Below are 21,470 nucleotides of genomic sequence, written 5' to 3'. Positions count from 1 at the left end.
ATTTCCTAACTCTGGACTCCCTTTCTCAGGCACGTGTCTCATGTAGAATACGGAACCACAGCTTCAAGTTAAGCCTCATGGTTTAAAATATGGTATAAGCAGAGAATAAGGGATGGGACGAGGCCCTAGGGGGCACTGCCCTTATTTTGTTCACTGCTAATAATGAACATAGAGATGCATTGAAACACTATCCCCAGCTTTCAGGAAAGGTTTATTGCGGTAAGAGTGCCTTCTGTACAGTCCATTTCAAGCAGAATGAAGAGGGAATTGGTAGCCACCAGCCGCGGAGGGACCAGGGCTGTGTCTGAAGTCAGACCCACTAATCGCATTGATTATTGCACAATTCACATTCGGAGCAGCAGCTCAGAAAAACTTTTTAAAAATGGAGATAAATATAGGATCGGACAACCTCAAGTGTTTTTTTTTTTAAAAAAAATCGGAGGAAGGAGGTTATTAGCGATTACACTGTCAGGTACCAATGTCAGGGAGTGAAGCCTGATTGTAGCAATAGCTGCAGGGGCCTGTCAGAACCAGCACCACCCAGGGCCTCTGCTCATTGGGTGACCGTACTGCAGTTAAGAGACCAGGCTGTTTGGAAGTATCCTGGCTCCCAGAATATTCTGCATCCAGCAGAGGCCAGTGAAGGCAGAGGGTCCTGGGAGCAGGCACCCAGAAAGGAGTCCCCTGTGGGGAGGGGGCCGGACCCGACAGGTGTGGGGAGCAGCAGCGCCACCTGCCGGCCTCGGAGCTCCCAGCGCTCGATTTGACTGAGGCTGCTGAGCTGGCTGCGTGGGGCGGGGCTGGTGAGAGGGACATCAGCCCTTTCCCACCAGGGTGTGGGGGTTGCTCCGGGAAGGTCGTGACCTGTGACAGGGATGGCCCTGGGACGGCAAGTTACACCACTGTCCCAAGCCAGGTGCCAGTGGAATGATTCGAGAAGTTCTGGGAGGGAAAAAAGACTAATTTCCAAAACCATTCGTTCTCAGATAAAAAGCAGATTTATAAACCCACACAATCCTCTCCAGATTCATACTTCAGCAGGAAAATGTGGTTCTCGGGAAGTTGATGGGACAGATCCTCTCTTGACTGGAGACCTCCGTTCCTGGGAATGCCTTCCTTTCCGTGTTCAGTGTGGATTCTAGAAAAGCAGTTCACAGTCCTGTGTGTGAGGGCAGGACGTTCCCTAATGACCTCAAGACAGACCGAAAAGTACTGCGGCTGCAGCCAGCTCGTGCTGAAGAGCCTGGGAGGGACCCAGGGGCAGCTGGGGCCCAGGGCCCTTCCCTCCAGGCACATGATCCTTGGGGAAATAGACACGGCTGTGCTGCAGTTCTGGTCCGGGTGGGGCTGCCTCAGCGCTACCCACAGCACCCGTGAGAGTGGGGTGTCTGTGTGTCCCTTCACATAATTGGTACAGTACCACCTTCTACAGGAATAATATAAAATAAACACATCTGATGTCTGGGTTTTTCCCTGCTTCCAAATTTGTAGACTCCCAGGAAAAGGCTTTTTGCAGCTTCTTTTAATCTGGTTTCTCTAGCAGTTTATCCATCTGTATCAATCCTGTGAGCTGTGAACGAAGAAGCAAATAGTGTATCTGTTAGAGGCAACTGTTTCCACGCCCTCTCCTTCACTCAGGGGTTCGGCAGACCAGGGGCTGCCGGCTGACAGCTGGTTCTGGAAGGGCAAGTAGCGGCTGGGTTGGCTTCACACCCAGCCGCCCGAGCTGCAGTTCCAAACAAAGAGCTCGCTCTAATTCCCCCAGGGACAGGCTGGCAGCCCCCTTTGGGCAGCATATCAGTACCCCGAATCATGACACCTAAGCCCACCTGGGAGCAGGCGGGTAACAGAGGGAAGACGGTTGTCACCCCCCACTCTGACGTCCCGGGTCCCCGCTGGTGGCTAAGCGCCCTTCCCGGTCTGTGCACAGGGCAGGGGACTTCAAAGGGGCAGCTACTCACACTGCTTTGGTATCCTAAGCGCCTCACTGTCCTGCGCCATCACCTGATGGAGGACACCTCGGAACTGGTAAAGCACTTTCAGGTTCTTCTCTTCACCCACACATGGGTCGTAGAACCCGGGCAGCCCAGCCTGCAACAAACACATTCTGATGTGACTCCTGTTTTCCCCAGCAGGACCACTGTCTGCTGCAACCTCCCGGTGCAGCAGGAACGGGCCTCGACTTTCCTTCAGAAGCTGCCCTCAAAAGATGCAAACGTTGCAGCTTGAGGAAAAAGAAACGCAAATTCAAACGAGTTGCCTATTTAGCCCCAGACGTCCCTCTGAATATAGACCCCTCCTCGCCATTCTGAATACGCCTGTCTTCACAGGAGCCCTACCCCACAGGGATTCTAGAAGACTCCGTCAGGCAGCCAGTCTCTGCCCGGAGCAGCCAACCTACACCTGAATTTGCCTTTATCAGCCCAGGCTCCAGCGTGAGCCTCAGATGCGCTACAGGTGACCTCACAGTCCTTCCGGAACAGGTAAAGACTAAGCAGCATGCAAGCTCCTCGCAGGCACGGTGTGTTTGGTACCCGGCATGCACAGTAGGTGCTGAGTGCGTGAAGTAAACGGCTCCCACATGGGTGTAAGCTGGGTGCTGCAGCCACACAGCGATTGCCGGCAACACTAAAGGACTCCACTGGGACGACCTGGCCTTTCCCAGGGCCGGCTGTCCCCAGTCCCCAGAGGCCATTCCCGTCTGACTCCTGTGGGCACGTGGCCCTGTACCTTGGAAGCCTCTGTCAGGATGAGCTTCGAGTCCTTCACCAGGCACTGCAGGGGCACGGTCACGTCTATCACCTTCACCTTCTCGCTCTTCTTGCTCTTGTCGTTGACAAACTTCCCGTACCAGGCGTTGACAATGATGAGCCCTGAGGACGGGCTCAGTCAGAGCAGGGGCGGGCCCAGGCCAGGCACCCTGGCCCCACGCAGCTGGGCTCAGGGCTGCTGTGCTCATTAGAGACCCACTGCCCCACACCCACCCGAACCGAGAGGCCACGCCCTCTCACCCATTCTGGATTCTTCTGCCTCGATTATCCTTCGGACAGATTCCTGCATCAACCGAACCTGCGAAGAACAAGGCAGCCACCGTCAGGGCCCTCACCGGGCTCTGCGTCTGCTCGGAGCCACGGCCATATGCCCGGTGCATTTCAGCCCTTGCCCTGCCCACTAGCCGTCATTTATCCTGGGTACCGCTGTTATCTCACGTCATGTAAAAACAATTCCAAGGGAAGGAAAAGGGGCAAAACGACCACTTTTTACAAAACCTTGTTATGCCTTTTGACGGAAGCTGACCTCGTCCTTAGGACAGGGACCGAAGCACCCAGTATTGCATCCCATTAGCCACAGAAAGACTAGAATGACCAGCGCCGTTGTTGGGGAAGAAAAGCCTGAGCCCTAAGCCCGGAGACCTGTGTGCAGGGTGAACGAGTCCCCGGGCCCCTGGTTAGGAACCATGGACTAGAAAAGGGGGGCAGTGCAGTCTGTTGTGCACGACACCGTGGGGGCACTCAGATCCACGCAGAGCAAAAGGGCTTCCGGTGGGTCGCTCACGCAGCACTTACAGCAGCTTCCGCCTCTTGTTTCTTCTGCAGAATGTCGGTGGCTGTGCTTTCCCTTTGCTTTTCCAATTCCCTTATGTGAGAAAAACACAAGCCACACATCAGCGTGGGGTTACCCCTCCTTGGACCTGTGCCCAGCAAACAGTCTGTGATCTTACTGCATTCTGACTTCCTAGAACGTTACGAAATATTTCCAAGACAATCTCGAGCAAATCTGTCACAGGCCTGTGTAGCTCTCCCGTTGTCCCTAGATGGCTCTCTCCCACCTCCTCACCAGAGCTTACAGGAAACCCACTGCCAGTCCCTTTGGAAAGAAGCCTGCAGCTGGCAGGAATGTCAGGTAAGTGGGAGGTCAGAGGAGAAGGTGAGAATCACAGGAGATGCCATCAATCTTCCAGGATTATTAGATAACACCCCTGGGAGGGATGACGCACATTATTTTAGATACGTAAATCTTTCCTTTTAGCAAAACACAGGGACAGGTCAGCATACACCTGTCCCGTCAGAGACTTAACACAGCACATCCTTTGTTTCAAGCCTCAAGCCTCTTGGGGAATTAGGACGGTAAACTCTCCGAGTCAAAGGCCAGAGGGGCCCGGAAGAGGAGATGCAGTCCCTCGGCCGGATTCCCGAACTCAATGATTTATGAAATTCAATCACTATAAAGTAACAAATCTAAACCATCTCTCAGACTTGATGTTATGCCCTAATGGCTTATCTACAAAAAACTAAAATAAATTTGTTTCTATGATAGCTTAGTCATAGTTAATGCATACCCCTTATGTAACAACTCTTGAATTCACTGCCAGGAAAAGAAATGGTTAGAATGAGAAAAGAGGAAACTTTTTAGGACCGGCCTGGTGGCTCAGGCGGTCAGAGCTCCATGCTCCTAACTCCGAAGGCTGCCGCTTGGATTCCCACATGGGCCAGTGGGCTCTCAACCACAAGGCTGCCAGTTCGACTTGAGTCCCGCAAGGGATGGTGGGCTCCACCCCGTGCAACTAAGATTGAACACGGCACCTTGAGCTGAGCTGCCGCTGAGCTCCCGGATGGCTCAGTTGGTTGGAATGCATCCTTTCAACCACAAGGTTGCCAGTTCGACTCCTGCAAGGGATGGTGGGCTGCGCCCCCTGCAACTAGCAACGGCAACTGAACCTGGAGCTGAAGGGCACCCTCCACAACTAAGACTGAAAGGACAACAACTTGACTTGGAAAAAAGTCCTGGAAGTACACACTGTTCCCCAATAAAGTCCTGTTCCCCTTCCCCAATAAAATCTGAAAAACAAACACCACAAACTTTATTTCTTGTGGCTTCAAGTCTCAACAATTTGGTAAACTCTATTCCTTTCTGAAAGTTGGACAAATGAAAATGAAAGAATGACAGTAGCAGTGGCACTAACGATGATGAACAGCGGACACTTACTCAGCACTTACCATAGACAAGATAACCACGCTCAGCACTGTACACGTACTAAATTTGTACTAAATTTGATTTTCCCAATAACCTTCTGGGGAAGGTTCTATTATCGTCCTCTCCATTTGAAAGACAAGGACACTGAGGCACAGAGCTGGTTAGTGATGTCCAGTGACATGTTTTAAACTCACTTCTCCTTCTGAGCCCTGAGGTACGGTTTGATGACCAGACGGTGCATGGCAAAGTAGGCCACGAGTGGCCCCACGGTGGCATAGAACACAGCGCTGGGAAGGAGCTGGTCCGTCAGGTGGATGGGGAAGAAGTAAGTCTGACTGGCTCTGTTTAACCTGAGAACAAACACAAAACAAACCATCCAAGATGAGCCAGGCTTCCAGGAAAGGGCGATGGGGGTCCCCGCCCCAGGAGGAGAGCATCCGAGACACACTCCACCAGTTAGAAGGAGTCCCAGAGGTGGCTTCTTGCTAGCCCGCTCCCCTTTGCTGGATCCCATTCCAAAGTTTAGCCGCTGGATTCAATGTATGTGACAGAAGAGAGGTCCCAGTACTTGCTGACCTCAAGGGCAAAGCAACAGACTAATGCTTGACCAGAGCAATGTGGCTAAGAAGACAGGAAGGGACACTCCTGCAGGTGTCCTGTAGACGGACGCACGCCCCAGTCCTCCATTTATCTGTTCAAAAGAAGTGTGTGAAGATTGCCAAAGTCAGCCCATTAAGGACGCTCTGCTTCCAGTAACGGCTGAGCAGCTCCTACTGGACCAATCATCCCACAGGTGACGAAGGTAAACTGGACAACAAACAGAGACTCGCAGGTACTGGGTGCACACTGGGTAGCAACTACAGGCAGGCGGATCTGAAAGGAGGGCCGACAATTAGGATGGAACTGCTGGTTTCCTGGGTTTTTGTGCGTTGGGTTTTGGTTTTTCGGTACAGAGCTTTTAGCCTAAGGGCAAGTCGCAGTCGGCACCAGATGGCTACAACTGGAATCCTCAGTCTATTAGACTGAAGTACCAGAGCTCAGAGTTTGGGGCAACCATAGTAGCTGGGAAGTGGGAGGTCCCCACAAATCAGGGAACAAAAAGGAAAGAGCCGTGGGGAGGCCCCAAGTTCTGTGTATAAATGTGGCATACATCTCTAGCTGGTCTCTTGTCTATTAGTGGCCCAGCTAAGGAGAAAATAATTGTGATGTGTTTTGGCTGCTGCCACGCAGGTGAGCCTGAGCTTGCAGTCTGACCTCTAACTACCTTCTAAAAGGCAAAATCAACACTGTTTGGAGAAACACAGTAGAATATAGAGTCTCTACAACGTATCATCCACAACACCCAGAATACGATACCTAGATACGAGAAAAAGATAACAGAGACAAACCGCAGACGACCCAGATGTTGGCACTAGCAGGTAAGGATTTTAAAGCAGCAATTTTAACAATGGTCAAAGACATCTAATATTCACTGTGTGGGCTTAATAGCATGGAGATAAGAAGAACCAGTGAACTTGTAGATAGATCAACAGAAATTATCCAGCACATAGAACAGAGAGAAAAAGGATTGAAGACAAAAGGCTAGAGCCTCAGAAATTGGTGGGAAAACATCAAGAGATTTAACATGTAAGTAATTGGGGTCCCATAAAAGAGAGAGAGAATGAAGCAGGAATACATATTTTAAGACTAATGGCTTAAAAATAACAAATTCGATGTAGGACATAAATTTACGGATGCAAGAAGTTTAGCAAACCCCAAGTAGCATAAATACAACAAAACCACATCTAGGTACAATGCAGTTAAATTGCTGGAAAAAAAAGGAAAAAAAAAGTTGAGTAGCTAGAAAAAAAAAAAGAGAAAATAAAAAAGACATTACATGCAGGACAATAATGATTCAAATGACCAATGACTCATCAGAAATAATGGAGGCCAGAAGATAGAACATCATCTTTAGAATTGTGATGGCAGGGCCGGCCCGGTAGCTCAGGCGGTTAGAGCTCCATGCTCCTAACTCCGAAGGCTGCCGGTTCGATTCCCACATGGGCCAGTGGGCTCTCAAAAAAAAAAAAAAAGAAAAGAAAAAAAAGAATTGTGGCGGCAAAAAAACCATTAACCCTGAATTCTATATCCAGTGACGATATCCTTCAATAATAAAAGCAACTCCAAAATTGATAAAGAACACTCAAAAGTCAAAAAAATAAGAAACCAAACAATCAAATAAGAATACAGACAAAAGATTTAAACAGACTTAACTGAAAAAGATATATGGATGGCAAACAAGCCCATGAAGAGATGCTCAATCTCCATAGATATTAGGGAAATTCAAATCAAAACCGTAATGGGATACACCTATCTGTGTGTTAAAATAGCCCCCCCCACAAAAAAATCCCAAACATACCAAAGGTTGGTGAGAATGTGGAGCAACTGGAACTCTCATATGCTGTTGGTGGGAAAATAAAATGAAACCATTTTGGAAAACAGATTGGTACTTTGTTACAAAGTTAAACACACACCTACCATGTGACTCAGCATGTTTGCCCAAGAGAAATCAAAACAATGTTCACACAAAACAGGTACTGAATGTCTATATTAGCTTTATCTGTAAATGTCAACAACTGAGGACGATGGAAATACCTATAAACTGATAAACAGCTAGCCTGTGAACGTGTACCCGGCATGACAGTAAGCAGCAACAAAAGGGAGCAGCACACTGCTGACGGGACGTGACGTGTGCAACACTATGGCTGCATCTGAAGGCATTATGCCCATGAAGGAAGCAAAGGCTTCAACTCTACGATTCCATTCACACGACACTTCGAAAAAGGCAAAAATGTAAGGAGCAAAAACAGATCAGTAGTTGCCAGAGCCTGGGAGACCACACAACGGGCATGAGGGAACTTGGGGGGGTGATGAAATTTGGGGGGGATGATGGAAATGTTCTACATCTTGATGGTGACAGTGGTTACGTGACTTATGTGATTGTCAAAACTCACAGAACTGTACAAAAAGGATGAATTTTAATTTATGTAGATTTTACCTCGATAAACCTGACTTTAAAAATTGTAGCAATGATAACAGCTTAGTTCCGGGGCAGGAATGCATGTAACTGAACTATTTTAGGTTAATACAAAAGGAAAAGAAAATGATACATATAGATAAAAGATAATAAATCAATAAACTATAAAAGCAGAATAGAGGAAAAATAAACATTTTCTGGTTGAAGAATACGGTCACTACTGGCAGACTTATACTATCTAAGAAAAGCTAAAAAAAGTTTTCAGTCCAAAGAATCTAACACCAGAAGGAAACTCAGATTTTTAGGAAGAAATATGGAACACTAGAAATGGAGGGGGAAAAAGTGGGTAAAAATAAGATTTTTACTCCCTTAATTTCTTTAACATGTATATGACTATTTAAAACCAAAATTACAACACTGTTGAGGGGATTATAATGTATGCAGATGGAGCATATGACAACTACAGCATAAAGGACATGGGGTGGGGGAAAATGACCCTAGAAGTTTACAAGGTTCTTCATTTTACATGAAATAATACAATATTAAATCTAAATAGATGATGGAAGGTTGTTAACAATGTACGCTGTAATCACTAGAGCTACCGTGTTTCCCCCAAAATAAGACCTACCTGGAAAATAAGCCCTAGCAGATTTTTCAGGATGACATCCCCTGAACATAAGCCCTAATGCGTCTTTTGGAGCAAACCTTACTATAAGACCCAGTCTTATTTTCAGGGAAACATGGTACTGCTAAGGAAAAAATAATGTAAAGGGGTGTAGCTAAAAAAATCAACAGAAAAATTAAAATGGAATGCTAAAAATACTCTGTTAATATAAAAGAATGCAGAAGATGGTTAGAGGACCAAAAAAATCAGAAGGATAACAGGCTTAAATCCAACCATACCAATAATTAAATATTAGTCAACTAAACACTTCAGTTCAAAAGCTGAGATTATGTGAATGAAGAATGGAAAACCAAGACCCAACTATATGCTATTTATGAGAGGCACTTTAAATATAAACACAGAAACGGATTCAACGTGAACAGAAAGCAGAAAACTAGAATTGCTATACTAATATCAGACAAAGTTGACTTTGAGACAAAGAGGGACACTTTATAATGATAAGAAGGTCAATGCATTAGGAAGATGATAATAAAAAATGTATGTGTCTAATAACAGAACTCATACACAAAGCAAATACACAAAGCAAAACTGACAAGGGAAGAAATGGAGAAATCACAATCACAGTCGGAGATTTTAACACTTCTCTCTCAGCAATTGATAGTACTCCCTAACAAAATCAGCGAAGTCATAGGAACTCTGATTTCTGACAAATGCTGTCTTGACCTAAGAGATATTTATAGAACACTACACCCAAAAAACTGCAGAATACACATTCTTTGCAAGTACACATGATACGTTCATCTATTATATGTTGGGCCATAAAACAAGTCTGAATATATTTAAAAAGACTGGAATCATACAGAATATGTTCTTTGACCAAAATGAAATTAATTAGAAATCAACATTCAGATATTTAGAAAAAAACCCCAAATATTTGGAAATTGAGCAATACATTTCTAAAAGTGAAATTAGAAAACAGGTTGATGATAATGACAATACAACATATCAAAATTTGTAGGACCAAGTAAAACAGTGCTTAAAGGGAAATACGTAGCCTTAAATGTTTATATTAGAAAAGAAGGTCTCAAGTTAATAAACTAAGGTTTGACCTTAACAAGCTAGAAAAAGAGCAAAGTAAAACAGAAATAAGTAGAAAGAGGAAATAAGGTCGACATCAACGAAATAGAAACAGATAAATAACAGAGAAAATTAACAAAGCCAAAATCTGGATCTTTGAAAAGTTAAGTACCCTAGGTAGAAAGAACACAAATTACCAACATTAGGAATGAAGAGAGGGATTGTCTGCAGATAACTACAGATATTAAAAGGATGAGAGTATATTAATGAGCGACTTTATGTTAAGAAATTTGACATTTAGGTGCAATGAACAAATTCCTTGAAAAATACAAATTAACCAAGCTGACATATAAAAGAGAAAGTTAGAAATGCTCTACATTTACAAAAGAAATTGAACTCATTAACCGAAACCTTCCTACAAAGAAAATTCAGGCTCAGTTGATTTCACTGGTGAATTCTATGAGGCCTAAGAAAGAACTAATACCAATATTACACAAATTCTTTCAGAAAACAGAGGAAGAAGGAACATTTCCTAACTCATTTTATCAAGCTGGCATAACTCATTCCCAAACCTGACAAAAACGCAGTAAGAAAGTTAAAGACAGCAACCCTTATAAACACAGTTGCAAAAATCCTTAGTAAGATATGAACTAACCAAATCAGGCAACACATGAAAAGCATTGTATGTCATGGTCAAGCGGGATTTTCCTCAGTAGTGTAAGCTTGATTTAACGTTCAGAACTTCACCTGATGCTTCAAATAAACAAATGTAAGAGTCGTTAGCAAAGCAAGCCGTGCTACTGCTGAACTCTGGTGCCTTCAGGCAAATCTCGGTTTATACTTTAGACCAACACCACGTGGGCAGTTCAGCCTGTTGACACCGGAAACTCCGCTGAACTGAAAATGTTTCTTTCTGAAGTGCCGGAGTGGCATTCTTGGGATGAGAATTCAATTCCGATTATGTCAGGTGACATCTGCACTGCAGACTGTCTGAAAACAGAAACTGAATTGCAGAGAACTATGCCCTATAATTCATCCCAAACTGAGGGGAAGGGAGGAAGGGATTAGAACACAGAAGATGGGACAGCACTCTGTATGCCCTTTAGAAAGCTCAGCTGTCCTCAAACCTTATCTGAGAGGAGATGGCTGATGCCAGCTCTGATCTCGGTGACCTGCTTTGCCTCTCATCTCCCAAACTGAGAAGCGATCACTGAGCTCCTGGCACAGCACCGGTGCTCGGCTGTGATCTAGGCGCCAGGAGCACCGATAGAAGCAGTTGCAATGCAGAAAAATCAACAGGGAGCTGGGAAAGGGACGGGTAGGGCAAGGTGAGGGGTCCCTATTTTACATAGGGCGATGAGGGATGGTTTTGGCAATTAGGTGACATGTGAGCAGAGACCTGAGGGAACCGAAGGGACCAACCATGTGGTTCTCTGGGGACTGGGCTTCCAAGAACAGCACAGAGGTCAGTATGGTGGGCATGGCTTGAGCATGGGGTGGCTGGGAGAAGGGGAGGTGAGGACAGCGAGGGGCCAGGTCACGCAGGGCTCGGAAGGACTGTGGCTTCTGCCCTGCGCTGTGGCAGTCACTGCAGGTTTGAAGCAGAAGGGTGACATCTGCTGACTCACAATTTAACAAGACTGCCCATGTGGAGCAGTGTCAGGCGGGGGGACGGAGATGGTCAGGACACTGTAGTCATTCAGACACGGGACGGGGTAGCAGTGAGGCAGTGAGAAAGGGTCAGGCTCAGGCCGCACTGTCAGGGCTGGTTCTACAGTCCGTTAGCGTGTGGCAAGAGTGACCAAGGCTAATGCCAAGGTTTTGGACAGACAACCGGAAGGATGGAGTTCTCACTTGCTGACATGGGGAAGGACGCAGGCAGAGCAGATTTTGGGGGGTATGCATGTTCGAGGGTGGGGGGAAGATCAGTTCTGTTTTAGACGGGTGACGTCTGAGATACTGTCACCTATCCAACCTGAGATTGAGAAAAGGAAGCTGGACATATGAGCTGGAGATCTGTGGGAAGGGCCAAGTGGGGCTCTCACTGGAAGTCATCCACGCACGAGGACATTGAAAGCCTCGAGGCTGTGAGACCCCTTGGGGAATGAGTCTAGACAGATAAGGACTGGGTCCTACACGAGGCCTCCGTTCAGGAGCAAGAGGCAGGCAGGTAAAAGCAGAGGCAGCGCTGAGGCTGGAAAGCAGGAAGGACCGTCACTGCAGCAGGGGAGAAAGGGAACGACCTGGCCCAGATGGTGTGACGCTCCCTGTGCAGGTGAGCACGCTGGGGCACGTGGTGTCGGGAATGGTGTGGGTGAGTACGCGTGCGTGCAGGGCCACCAGAGAAGGCCTTGGGTAGGAAGAGATGCAGGCGGGTTGGAGGACGAGCCAGTGGGGCACATGGAAGTTCTCGGAAAGCAGAGACGCAGACCTCACTAGCAGAAGGTGGGGCTAACAGACTCCCTGACCCTGGCTTACATGCCAAAGACAGAACAGTTACTTACTTGACTTTGAGAGAAACACCCTGTGGGACTCCGATGCTGACAGTTGCACCTAGAACGCTGTGGCTGGAGATTTTCCTCTCTGCTCCGTACTCCACCACCGTCCCAAAGAAGCCTGCCCTGCAGGGAGCAGGTCACAGTGAGCACGCAAGGGCCCTTAGCACCCGGATCCACTCAGAACAGAGGCGGGGGCCCCCCAGCCCCCAGGGAGTGGAGGCACGACTGACACTCTTGCTCCAGTTGCATCAGACTCTGAGTCCCCCCAGACCTGGGGCTGCACAGCAGCCAATCCCAGCGCCTCTCTACAGGGGACGCTCCAGGAACGTCACACACGAGATGACCGCGAGCACGCATCTTCCACCAACCGGCCCCACCATCACACCCTACAGGGGGGCAGGCTCCCGGGTGGGCCAGGCCAGGACTTACTTGAGGGACCCTTTCACACGAGTCTGATCGTCATCCTGGAATTTGTGCTGATAGCTGATGAGTGCGAAGGAGTGAGGGATTCCAAGCTGAGAAGACAGGGAGAAGCCATGGCTGGTAACCGTGACAGCCAAGTGGCTGGGCTCTGGCCCTGCATGGCTGCTGAGCAATCGTCATGGGCAGGTCTCTCAGACAGGGGCCAAGTCCTGGAGGCCGCACACGGAGTGGGAAAACGTACCCGAAACCAGTATGTAGATTGGGAGATTTTATATAAAACCCAGTTTTCTGCCTTATGAAAAAAAAAAATCTGCAACACCGAGCCTGCATTCCTACATGGCAGCAGCTGCCCTTTGAGGGGAGGCCTCTCTCAAGGCCTGTGTCCCTACCTGGGCAAAGTGCCATCTGAGTGTGCGACTCTGCTTTGGGGTCACCTTCCAAACAGGGCTGCCCCCACCCCGATTCCGTGGACTTCTCCCCCCAGAAGATGTAAAAGGCATTTTGCCTTAGGATGCCTGCAGCATAGCTGCCTCGGGGGCCTGAGAACAGCAGCATTTCAACACTCCTCAGTGAGTGGCTGGGACCTGTCCCTCGGAGCTGCCGCAGGTGCGCAGATCCAATCCGCGCAGGCTGACCAGCGGGAGGGCTGGAAGGGGTACACTGAGGGGCTGGCGGAGCTCGGTCACCTGCAGGGCCACGGTGAAGTGGCTGGTTTTGGTGTCCCGGACGATGCTCGTGTTCATGGCTGACTGGATCCCCCATCGCCACTGCAGGTAGCCCACGGTGTTCTTGTCCAGGTTCCGAGCCAGGACAGTGGTAAGGCCAGGACGGATGCCGCGGGACGAAAACTGCAGAGCACAGTTTGTCGTCACAAAGCTGGGGGGACACACAGACAGAAAGGATCTGGGTGACACCTGGCTCTCAGCTGTTCTCCCTGCTCAGATCACATCCATTCTCCCTGGGCTAGCTCCAGCATGGAAAGCAGGAGACCAGGCCTCTAGAGGGTGGCTGAGGGGGATGTTTCCAGCATCCCGCCTGCTAACCGCACTCCCCACCCCACCCCACCCCAAGTTCAGCTACCACTGAAGAGCACCGGTATGTCTGCATTCCCCAGCCATGGATCCAATCCTCCTGCAAGTCAGATCACCTGGGGAGGTTCCCAAAGTTGGCCGCACACCCGAACCACCCAGCTAATCTAAAAATTATGCCAGGTCGGCTCCCACCCCCAGGCATTCTGACTGTGGGGGAGAGGCGGGAATAGGCCTGGAGTGTTGAAAGCAAGCCAGGTGACTGCCTGTGCAGCAAAGCTTGAGGACCACTCACCCAGAGCCGACCGCACACCAATTAAGTCAGCACTTCCAGGTAGGGGCCCAGGCATTTAAAAGACCGCCCACATCCACAGCTGGGACTGTTGGCTGAAGGTACATGAAAAGCTAGTCCTCACTTAATGTCAACAGCTTCTGCGACTTTAAGTGTGACGATGTCTAACCGATTCTGATATAAACAGGAGTTAAGTTCCTGGGCATCTGAACACTTTATGAAACAGCCGAGGGCACGACCTTATGTAAGGAAGGACCTGCGGAGCAGTAAACCATTTCCCCTGAAAGGCCTCTGAAGCTTGTTTCCAGGGAGCCAGCCCCATCTTCTGGTTAAAAGGAGGCATTTCATTTTAATAACAAAGGAATTCACATCACTCGATTCAGGGTGTTCAAACATGAGCAAAGGACCAGCCTTCAGTGAACAGCCCAGCAGGCACACAATCGCCCTGATGTAGTTTCTCTCCTTCCTACTCCAGACATGTTGCTTTTGCCATTAAAATAGTAATAAATGTGGTAAGTCTGCACACATCCACTGACAAACTTCCAATAGCTTACCACGGCCCAATGCATTAACTCCTTACTCTCCTCTAGTTCACACTCGAGTCACACAGATAGCCCAGGCTACATTTTCTGCTTTGGTCACACTGGGCCCAGGGGAGCGAGCAGGAAGAAAGATATGTCACCCCTAGAATTTCAAGACAGAGGTACACAGTGACATTTAAGAGAGCCAAAGTGTACTGAATGAGACCCCCATTTAATCAAAGGAATAACATTTTGAATTTTTACCCAGCATGTCCTAGACAGACAGACAGGGAAAGCCCAGCAAGGCAGGCAGGCCCTTGGGGGACCGAGAGCATTCCAGCTGTCTGCCTTTCTCGGGCTCATTTCACACCAACCAACCCTCCAATCACTCGTCTGGATTTGCAAGTAGCCCGACCCCAGGCCCGGGGCGCCCTAGGAGTAGACACTGCACTCTCATAAACTGGCGTCCTCGACGAAATTCCGTTTCTACACCTGCAGAAGCTGAGAGGCAGCCCGCAAGCCAGGTGACCACTCAGCGGACAGACAGACACTGACGCCCAACCAGGACAAGGTGGTCAACAGTTTCCTCAACGAGGTATCTCCTCACCGCGTCCGATCTTCAGCGTGACCTGCTGTGCCGCATCAAGGGATCAATTCCCGGGCCCCCCCTAACAGGACCCGATCCAGGGGCCTGGGGGTGGGGGCAGCAATCGGTGCTTTGAGACGGCATCACAGGTGACAATCCCAAGCAGACAGGTTAGGACAACGCTGACACGTTGTGGGGACAGAGCCCCACAGAGCAGTTTCCAGGCTCTCAGCCTCATGTGGAAAGGTGCTGACTCGGTTATTGGATGGCCGTCAGCTGTGATCAGACAGCCATTCGCTGTGGATAGGTGGCCATCAGCTGTTGCCGGTTAGTCATTAGCCACTAATACAACTGCCGTGGTTGTGCTGGGGGGTTGGTTGGCAGAGAAGCAGCTGGCAGGTTGCGGCTAGCAAGTGCGATTGAGCCTACTTCCTGGGTCTCACCCGGCTGCCAGCGAGATGGGGGAGCAGGAAGACCCCTATTGGGGTACTGGTGGATGTTTGCTTTTGTGTCTCAACCATTGAGAATATAGTGGTGTGACTCCCCTATCTATGGCTCCGTGGGTGTTCCTTTTTGGCCTCACCGTATCCTGCATTCTTGTGTAGGGGATGGGAGCTGAGACCCTGCATGACAACGTATATAATACACTGCTCACCTGCTGTTCTGGTTAAAGGTATAATCCTGCTCCCCTTCCCAGGCCCGCTGAATCCCCGTCTGAGAGCAGAGGCTGGAGAAGCCGGGTTCTAACCAGCATGGGGAGCCCTGAGCACCCGTGTTCTGCCTGGGAGCACTGCTTTCTGGCCTCTGCTCAAGCTGCGCTCACCTTCACAAGCATGGTCCCCTCCTGTCCCTGATGCCATGAACTTTCTCACCACACTTCCCTTACTCTCTATGTAGCCGACTGACCTGCGAACCTGCACTTACTACCAGACCAGAGGGCAGGGGTCAGTCTTACCCTGCAGGACGTGGCAGGCACGCAGATACATTATCCGAATGGAAGTGAACTACCTTCACTTTCAAACACATCCCCCATCCTAGGACTCCTTGAGCTGTATTTTATCCCCAAGGAAAGCGGCTTTAGTTGACCTTCCACCCAATCCTTTTACCTGAGCCCACACAGGAACCCCCCAAATGGGAACAAGGACACCCGTCCCGTTGTTCTAGAAGGGACAGGGAGGTAAGTTCTAGGAGTGTGTCCTCACTGCCGGTGGATATTTAAAGCTCCAGCACGTCTACCAGGCAGTCTCATAAGTTGCCCACTCTGCCCCCTTTTCAGAGCTTCACAGTCTCAGGGCCAAAGAAATGATGCACTAGCTCATAAACATAAGACTGCCGACCAACGTCCCTCTGAAGGCTCCTTCCCTCGTCTCCAGGGTCCTCACAGCCCACGGTGACCAGGGAGGGCAGGAGCCTCGTCCCACAGAGGAGGAAACTGCACACCCAAGAGAAGCCCACACCCCCAGCCCAGTGCTCTCTGCATCAGGCTCCACACCACGACTGCGGGTCTGCCCTCGGTGACCCTGTAGGACAGACGGGCAACTCCAGATGACCTTGACAAAAAGAACACAGAGCTTCTGGCCTCCTAAATCCACAAAGACCATCAGAGGCTTTCTCTTGTGATATTTACCATCTTGGCGTGAGATTACGGAACAGCTTCAGACCAAACAGAGGCCCCTGCAGGTCCCCAGCTCCAAATTCTAACTGTTCAAAAAAGAAAAAGAAAAAGCGTTAGTGGTGTTTTATCTCACAGCAGCAATCCAGGTCCCAGGTAAGCACCTCTGGTTATAATCCCTTCATTTGATTCAAAGCCCTAGACAGGCCTTTGCCAGGGCTCCTGAAAGGAGGGGCTGGAAAGTTCTTACTGTTTCATCTCAACCTCTGCAAGAAGGATCCAAAGGAGATAGGTTCCAATGAGGCATGTTCCAGAAAGGTGCCCTTCCAAGGAAACACTGCTCACCCCCCAAGCTCAGGTCAGAAGGGGCGTCAACATGGCCCCATATGGACTGGCGCTAGTCATCTGTGGGCTCACGCCTCCCTGGCAGTGCCCACTTCTCTGCTCTGCTTCACTGGGCCCAGGTCTCACAGGTGACTAGAGATGGTTCTCAGGGGTCTGATGTGAATGAAACCCATCGGCGGTTCCACATTTGGAGCCTTGGACCAGCTGGTCCTGGCTGCCTCACTTACTAGTCTGGGTGACTTTCAAGGCAACTCTTCTATGTTAATTTGATGCAGCTCAATTTGCTCAGCAGCGCTGGCTGTGAAATGACTGCCAATCAGTGGGCCAGGGTGCCCTCTGAGTTGTGCAGGAAAAGGGAACAGTCTATCGGTTTTTGCTTAAAGGGAACAAAGAAGCTGAATTTCCAGGTTGAATTTCTGGAAGTTGGCATCTCTAGGGAAACTCTGTTGTTTTATCTTAACTGAGCTATTTGGTAGATGGAGAGGCTTCCTTCTCAGAGATGAGACTCATTTTTTTTCTCTTAGGAGGGAGTTAACTTATGCAGTTTGACATCGGTACCCTGTTACACAGTGATGAGGCCACCCTAGGTCATTTTGAGGGTTAGCTTTGAGTGCAAATGTTCAGAAACAAGGCTTTCCAATGGACAGACAACACGACGCCACCTGCTGACGTTCTTACCTCTCCCCATCCCTTTGCAGAAGTGACTCGTCTGAGCGCGAAGTTAATGGAACCCCCTCCATTCCCATTCTGGGTCGAGAGGCTTCCAGAGAGGATGGCTGTGTCTGTAGCTGTCAATGGTGCCTAGGAAGTGACATCTGCTGGTAATAAATGAGTCAAAGCAACAGGAAGTGCCCAGGACAGCAGCCTAATGAATACACATCAGTGCAGGTGTGTTGGGAAGCAGGCTTCCCTCCACTCAGTGGCTTCCCGTCTCTCCCGCCTGGCTGTGTGAACTGCGTGTGGCCGCCAAGGTAATGTTTTGCAAAAGTGTCAAATGGGCAAATTTCAAAAAAGCCAGGAGAAACCCAAGCTAAGTGTTGGTTCTCAGTGTAGCAACAGCTTTGGACGGCGCGGGGACTTTACGCTGTGCCCTCCAGGGCCGTCCATTGATTCTGGAAGGTCCGAGCGGGGCCAGTATTCCCAGTTAGGACATCGTGTTCTAGGCCGATGCACTTGCGCATAGACAAAGGGGTTGAGGAGGCAGAGACGTACTGTAACCCTCAGGAGCATGGCCTGGCATTGTCACTTCCAAATAGTGGGCAGAAAGATGACATTTTAGTGACCCCAGGGGTCAGCTGAATATTGTTTTCAGCCCAACAGAGTGTGCCTCAATACTAAGACCAGTTCTTGGAATTACCCATGGCGGTCTGCTTTCTCTCCTAAAATCACCATGACCTTGGGCTCTTAGACCATTCGCACTTCCTGACTGGAAAGCCCTGAGACCTTGGAAGCTAAACTCAGCACCCACCCCCGCTGCCAGCCAATGAGGCTAACATGTTGGCAAAGCAGTAACAAGGCTGTGACTGGAGCTCTTTTTAGTGGCTTATTGCATCCTTTCATAAATAAAGATGAGGAAAACCCGGAGAGGACTCTCCCAGCCCAGCTGCTCGGGGCGCTGTGCCTCGTTAAGCCGGGCCCTCCTGTGCTGGGGACGGCATCGGTGCCCCTTACCTCGATAGACTGGGATATGTGCATCTTGTTAATTTCAATCTGTGGAAAGCCACTTCCGGACATATCTTCATATTCCTCCTCATAGCGATCAAAAAGGTCGGTGGCATCAATGCCCACGCTGATGGTCCCCTGGGGCAGAAAAGCAAGCAGTCAGCACCAGGGATGGTGTTATGTGTAACGAAAGGCAATACACTACCCTTCAGCAGCTGGCGTGGTTCAATGGGTGCACGCAGGGCTCTGCAAAGGTCACGTTCAAACCACGCCACGCAGAGCACCACCGGCTCCTAGAGCCAGAAAGCCTGTCATGGCCGCAAATGACATGCCAAAGACGAGTGTTAGGAAAAGAAGTAAGATTAACGCATTTTGATTTTTAGAGACCAAACGACCCATTTCATGACTCTAAACAGATGGTCTCCGGGGTTAACACATGAATGCATAAACCTAGAAACTAGTTACACAGATTAAAGATTTTCCTTTAAATATGCTTACATCACAAAATGACCTTAAAAATGTTTAAAACATAAAACTAAAGAAATGCAAACAAAATTATGAACAAAAGGAGACAAAAATTTTCCCCCTGCTAAAATTAATTTGAGAATTAAATTTTGAGAAACAGAACACCATATTTTCTGAAGATACACTAGGTTAAAATTTTGCTGACAGACAAAAATGCTCCTTACTCAAAAAAAAAAAAAATCAAAGTTTATTACTTTCTTTTATTGTCATAAGACTTTCCAAATGAGCATATATCTTAATCCAACACATAAAACCATGACCACACCCATTTTATTATATTCTCTGCAACCCATTTTTAAAAACAACTTCATCAAGGTTTAATTTACATATTACAATATAAACTGCACCCATGTGAAGTGTGCAATTCAACGAACTTTGGCAAATGTGTACAGTTGTGAAACCACCTCCAAAATCACAATACTAAACACTTCTATCACCCCAAAAGTAGCTTGGGAGGGTGGGTTCTTCTCCCCGAGAAGGGGATATGTGAACAAAGATGTGTGAGGGTAAGGAGGGGTGAGCTGGTGGGTACCTGGGAGTGAGAAGAGCTGGGGTTGGAGCAGAGAGAGGGAGAAGGTAGATAAGGCTCTTAGAGGGGGTGTCATGAGTGGGTGATCATAGAGTGTTATGAGGGGTGGTTGTCAGGGATAATACCTTTAACCCTGTTGTTCTGGTTGGCACAGCAATAATCCCAGATTTCCATTTTTAAATGAAGAATTATCATCAATGATATTACCGTCACCAATAGTATTATCTTCGTCAACAGCTGCCTTAAGCTAAGACGCGGCATGGGTTTGGTGGACAGGCCTTCACACTGTACTGCTAACACCTGACACCGTCTGACGCTGTGGGGATGCACCGTGACTTTAGGAGATGACAAGGACATGCCATCAGTCTTCTGCCATCTCTTTTCCAGGTGAGATGTAAGCAGTCCTGCCCCTCCTAACACCTGCATGCAGGTGCGCGCTGAACCGGTGGGCGGCTGAGCGAACTCCTTCCAATGTCAGTCGGCGGGACAAGCATTAGACGCTGCTGCCCATTTGGCGCATTAAGCAGGTGGCTGGTGCCGTGGCCTGTGACATGGGCAAGGCTGCCAGGTCCATGGCAAACTCTAGGTGTATGTGAACAGGTGTGGGAACCAGAGGGGCCAGCCCGGCAGTAGGACGCTCGAGATTGGTCTGATCACTTGCCAGTTTTGCTCACCTGTCGAATGGTGTAAATCAGGGGCTGGCACTTTTTCTATGAGGGGCCGTTGTAAATGTTCTGGGTGTGTGGACCAGTCCCTGCTGCTCTAGGGGAATGCAGCCAGACGCCAGTGAACGATGGGGCCTGACTGTATTCCAGTAAAACTGTGGTCGTTGATCCTAATTTTCACGTCTCAAAATGTCATTCTTCTTTTGTTTCCGACCATTTAAAAATGTACAATCCATTCTGAGCTCATGGGTCATACAAAAATAGGCAGTGGCTCAAATCTGGCAACTCCTGACATAAACCTACACGACTTCTTTTTTTTTGGGGGGGGTGGGAAGGGGTAATGCTTTCTTTTTTGATGAACTCTTTAGGTAGCAATGAAATTAAACAGTGTAGGTTTAATGAAAATAAAAAAGTACTAAGTTTTCATTTTCTCAGAAAGTTGAACTTGTAACTTGATTAAAATGTTTTTCACCATCGACCATTCACAGCACTAATCCAAACATATGAAAATCAGGTCTTAGATGTGCTAAAGAAGCACCAGATTCTTCTCCAATAGTCAGCTATTCTTAAAAAAGAAACTATGCCCGAATGTGAGTGGCAGGTGTATTTACACATAACTGAAAAATGACTTCTCTAAATCAAATGGTAGTTCCTCTATGTTAATTTCACTCCTTTCGGTTTCCATTCTAAGGTTTGCAATGTGCAAATGAAAAATAGACAATAGCTGTTTATACGTTGGTTCTATTAGCAAAAGAACTTCACAACTGCTAATGATGCCAGTTTATCAGTGCCAATCAGATGCTTCAAACAGAAAATCAGTTAACCTTAATAATCATTTGATTTGTAGAAGGGGACACACCTGACATTATTATAAATGCTATTGTAAACTCAGCCAAAAAGTTCCACATTGAATGTAAAATTGTTTTTGTGGTGGTATTCAAATACCAATTTTGGTGAGAAGCGGCATCATGGTAAAAAATGTTCCCACTCAATCAAGAAGCCCACAGAGCAGAATATTCTATAGAAACAGCTACAGTGAAATAGTGCGTAACTGTGTTAGAACAAGCCGTGATGGTATACCTATGGAAAAGA

General features: G+C 48.3%; 1 protein-coding gene across 1 annotated transcript in view; it reads right to left on the bottom strand.

Moving 5' to 3' along the window:
- Positions 1–176: 176 nt before the first annotated feature.
- Positions 177–21,470, bottom strand: part of DNAJC11 (DnaJ heat shock protein family (Hsp40) member C11) — a 59,095-nt gene continuing 37,801 nt past the window's right edge. The window contains exons 5-16 of the mRNA XM_081055293.1: positions 18,669–18,797; positions 17,676–17,798; positions 16,668–16,741; positions 13,300–13,489; positions 12,620–12,705; positions 12,197–12,313; positions 5,169–5,324; positions 3,567–3,636; positions 3,012–3,069; positions 2,731–2,873; positions 1,962–2,091; positions 177–1,570 (exon numbers count right to left, since the gene is read on the bottom strand). Of these exons, the coding sequence (XP_080911419.1) occupies positions 1,545–1,570; positions 1,962–2,091; positions 2,731–2,873; positions 3,012–3,069; positions 3,567–3,636; positions 5,169–5,324; positions 12,197–12,313; positions 12,620–12,705; positions 13,300–13,489; positions 16,668–16,741; positions 17,676–17,798; positions 18,669–18,797 (1,302 nt within the window). The 3' untranslated portion in view covers positions 177–1,544. The remainder of the gene's footprint in view (positions 1,571–1,961; positions 2,092–2,730; positions 2,874–3,011; positions 3,070–3,566; positions 3,637–5,168; positions 5,325–12,196; positions 12,314–12,619; positions 12,706–13,299; positions 13,490–16,667; positions 16,742–17,675; positions 17,799–18,668; positions 18,798–21,470) is intronic.

This window comes from Rhinolophus hipposideros (genome assembly GCF_964194185.1).
Source record: "Rhinolophus hipposideros genome assembly, chromosome: 8".
Lineage (NCBI taxonomy): Eukaryota > Metazoa > Chordata > Mammalia > Chiroptera > Rhinolophidae > Rhinolophus > Rhinolophus hipposideros.
The sequence above is the reverse complement of the archived record's forward strand: the minus strand, read 5'-3'. Positions and strand labels throughout refer to the sequence as shown.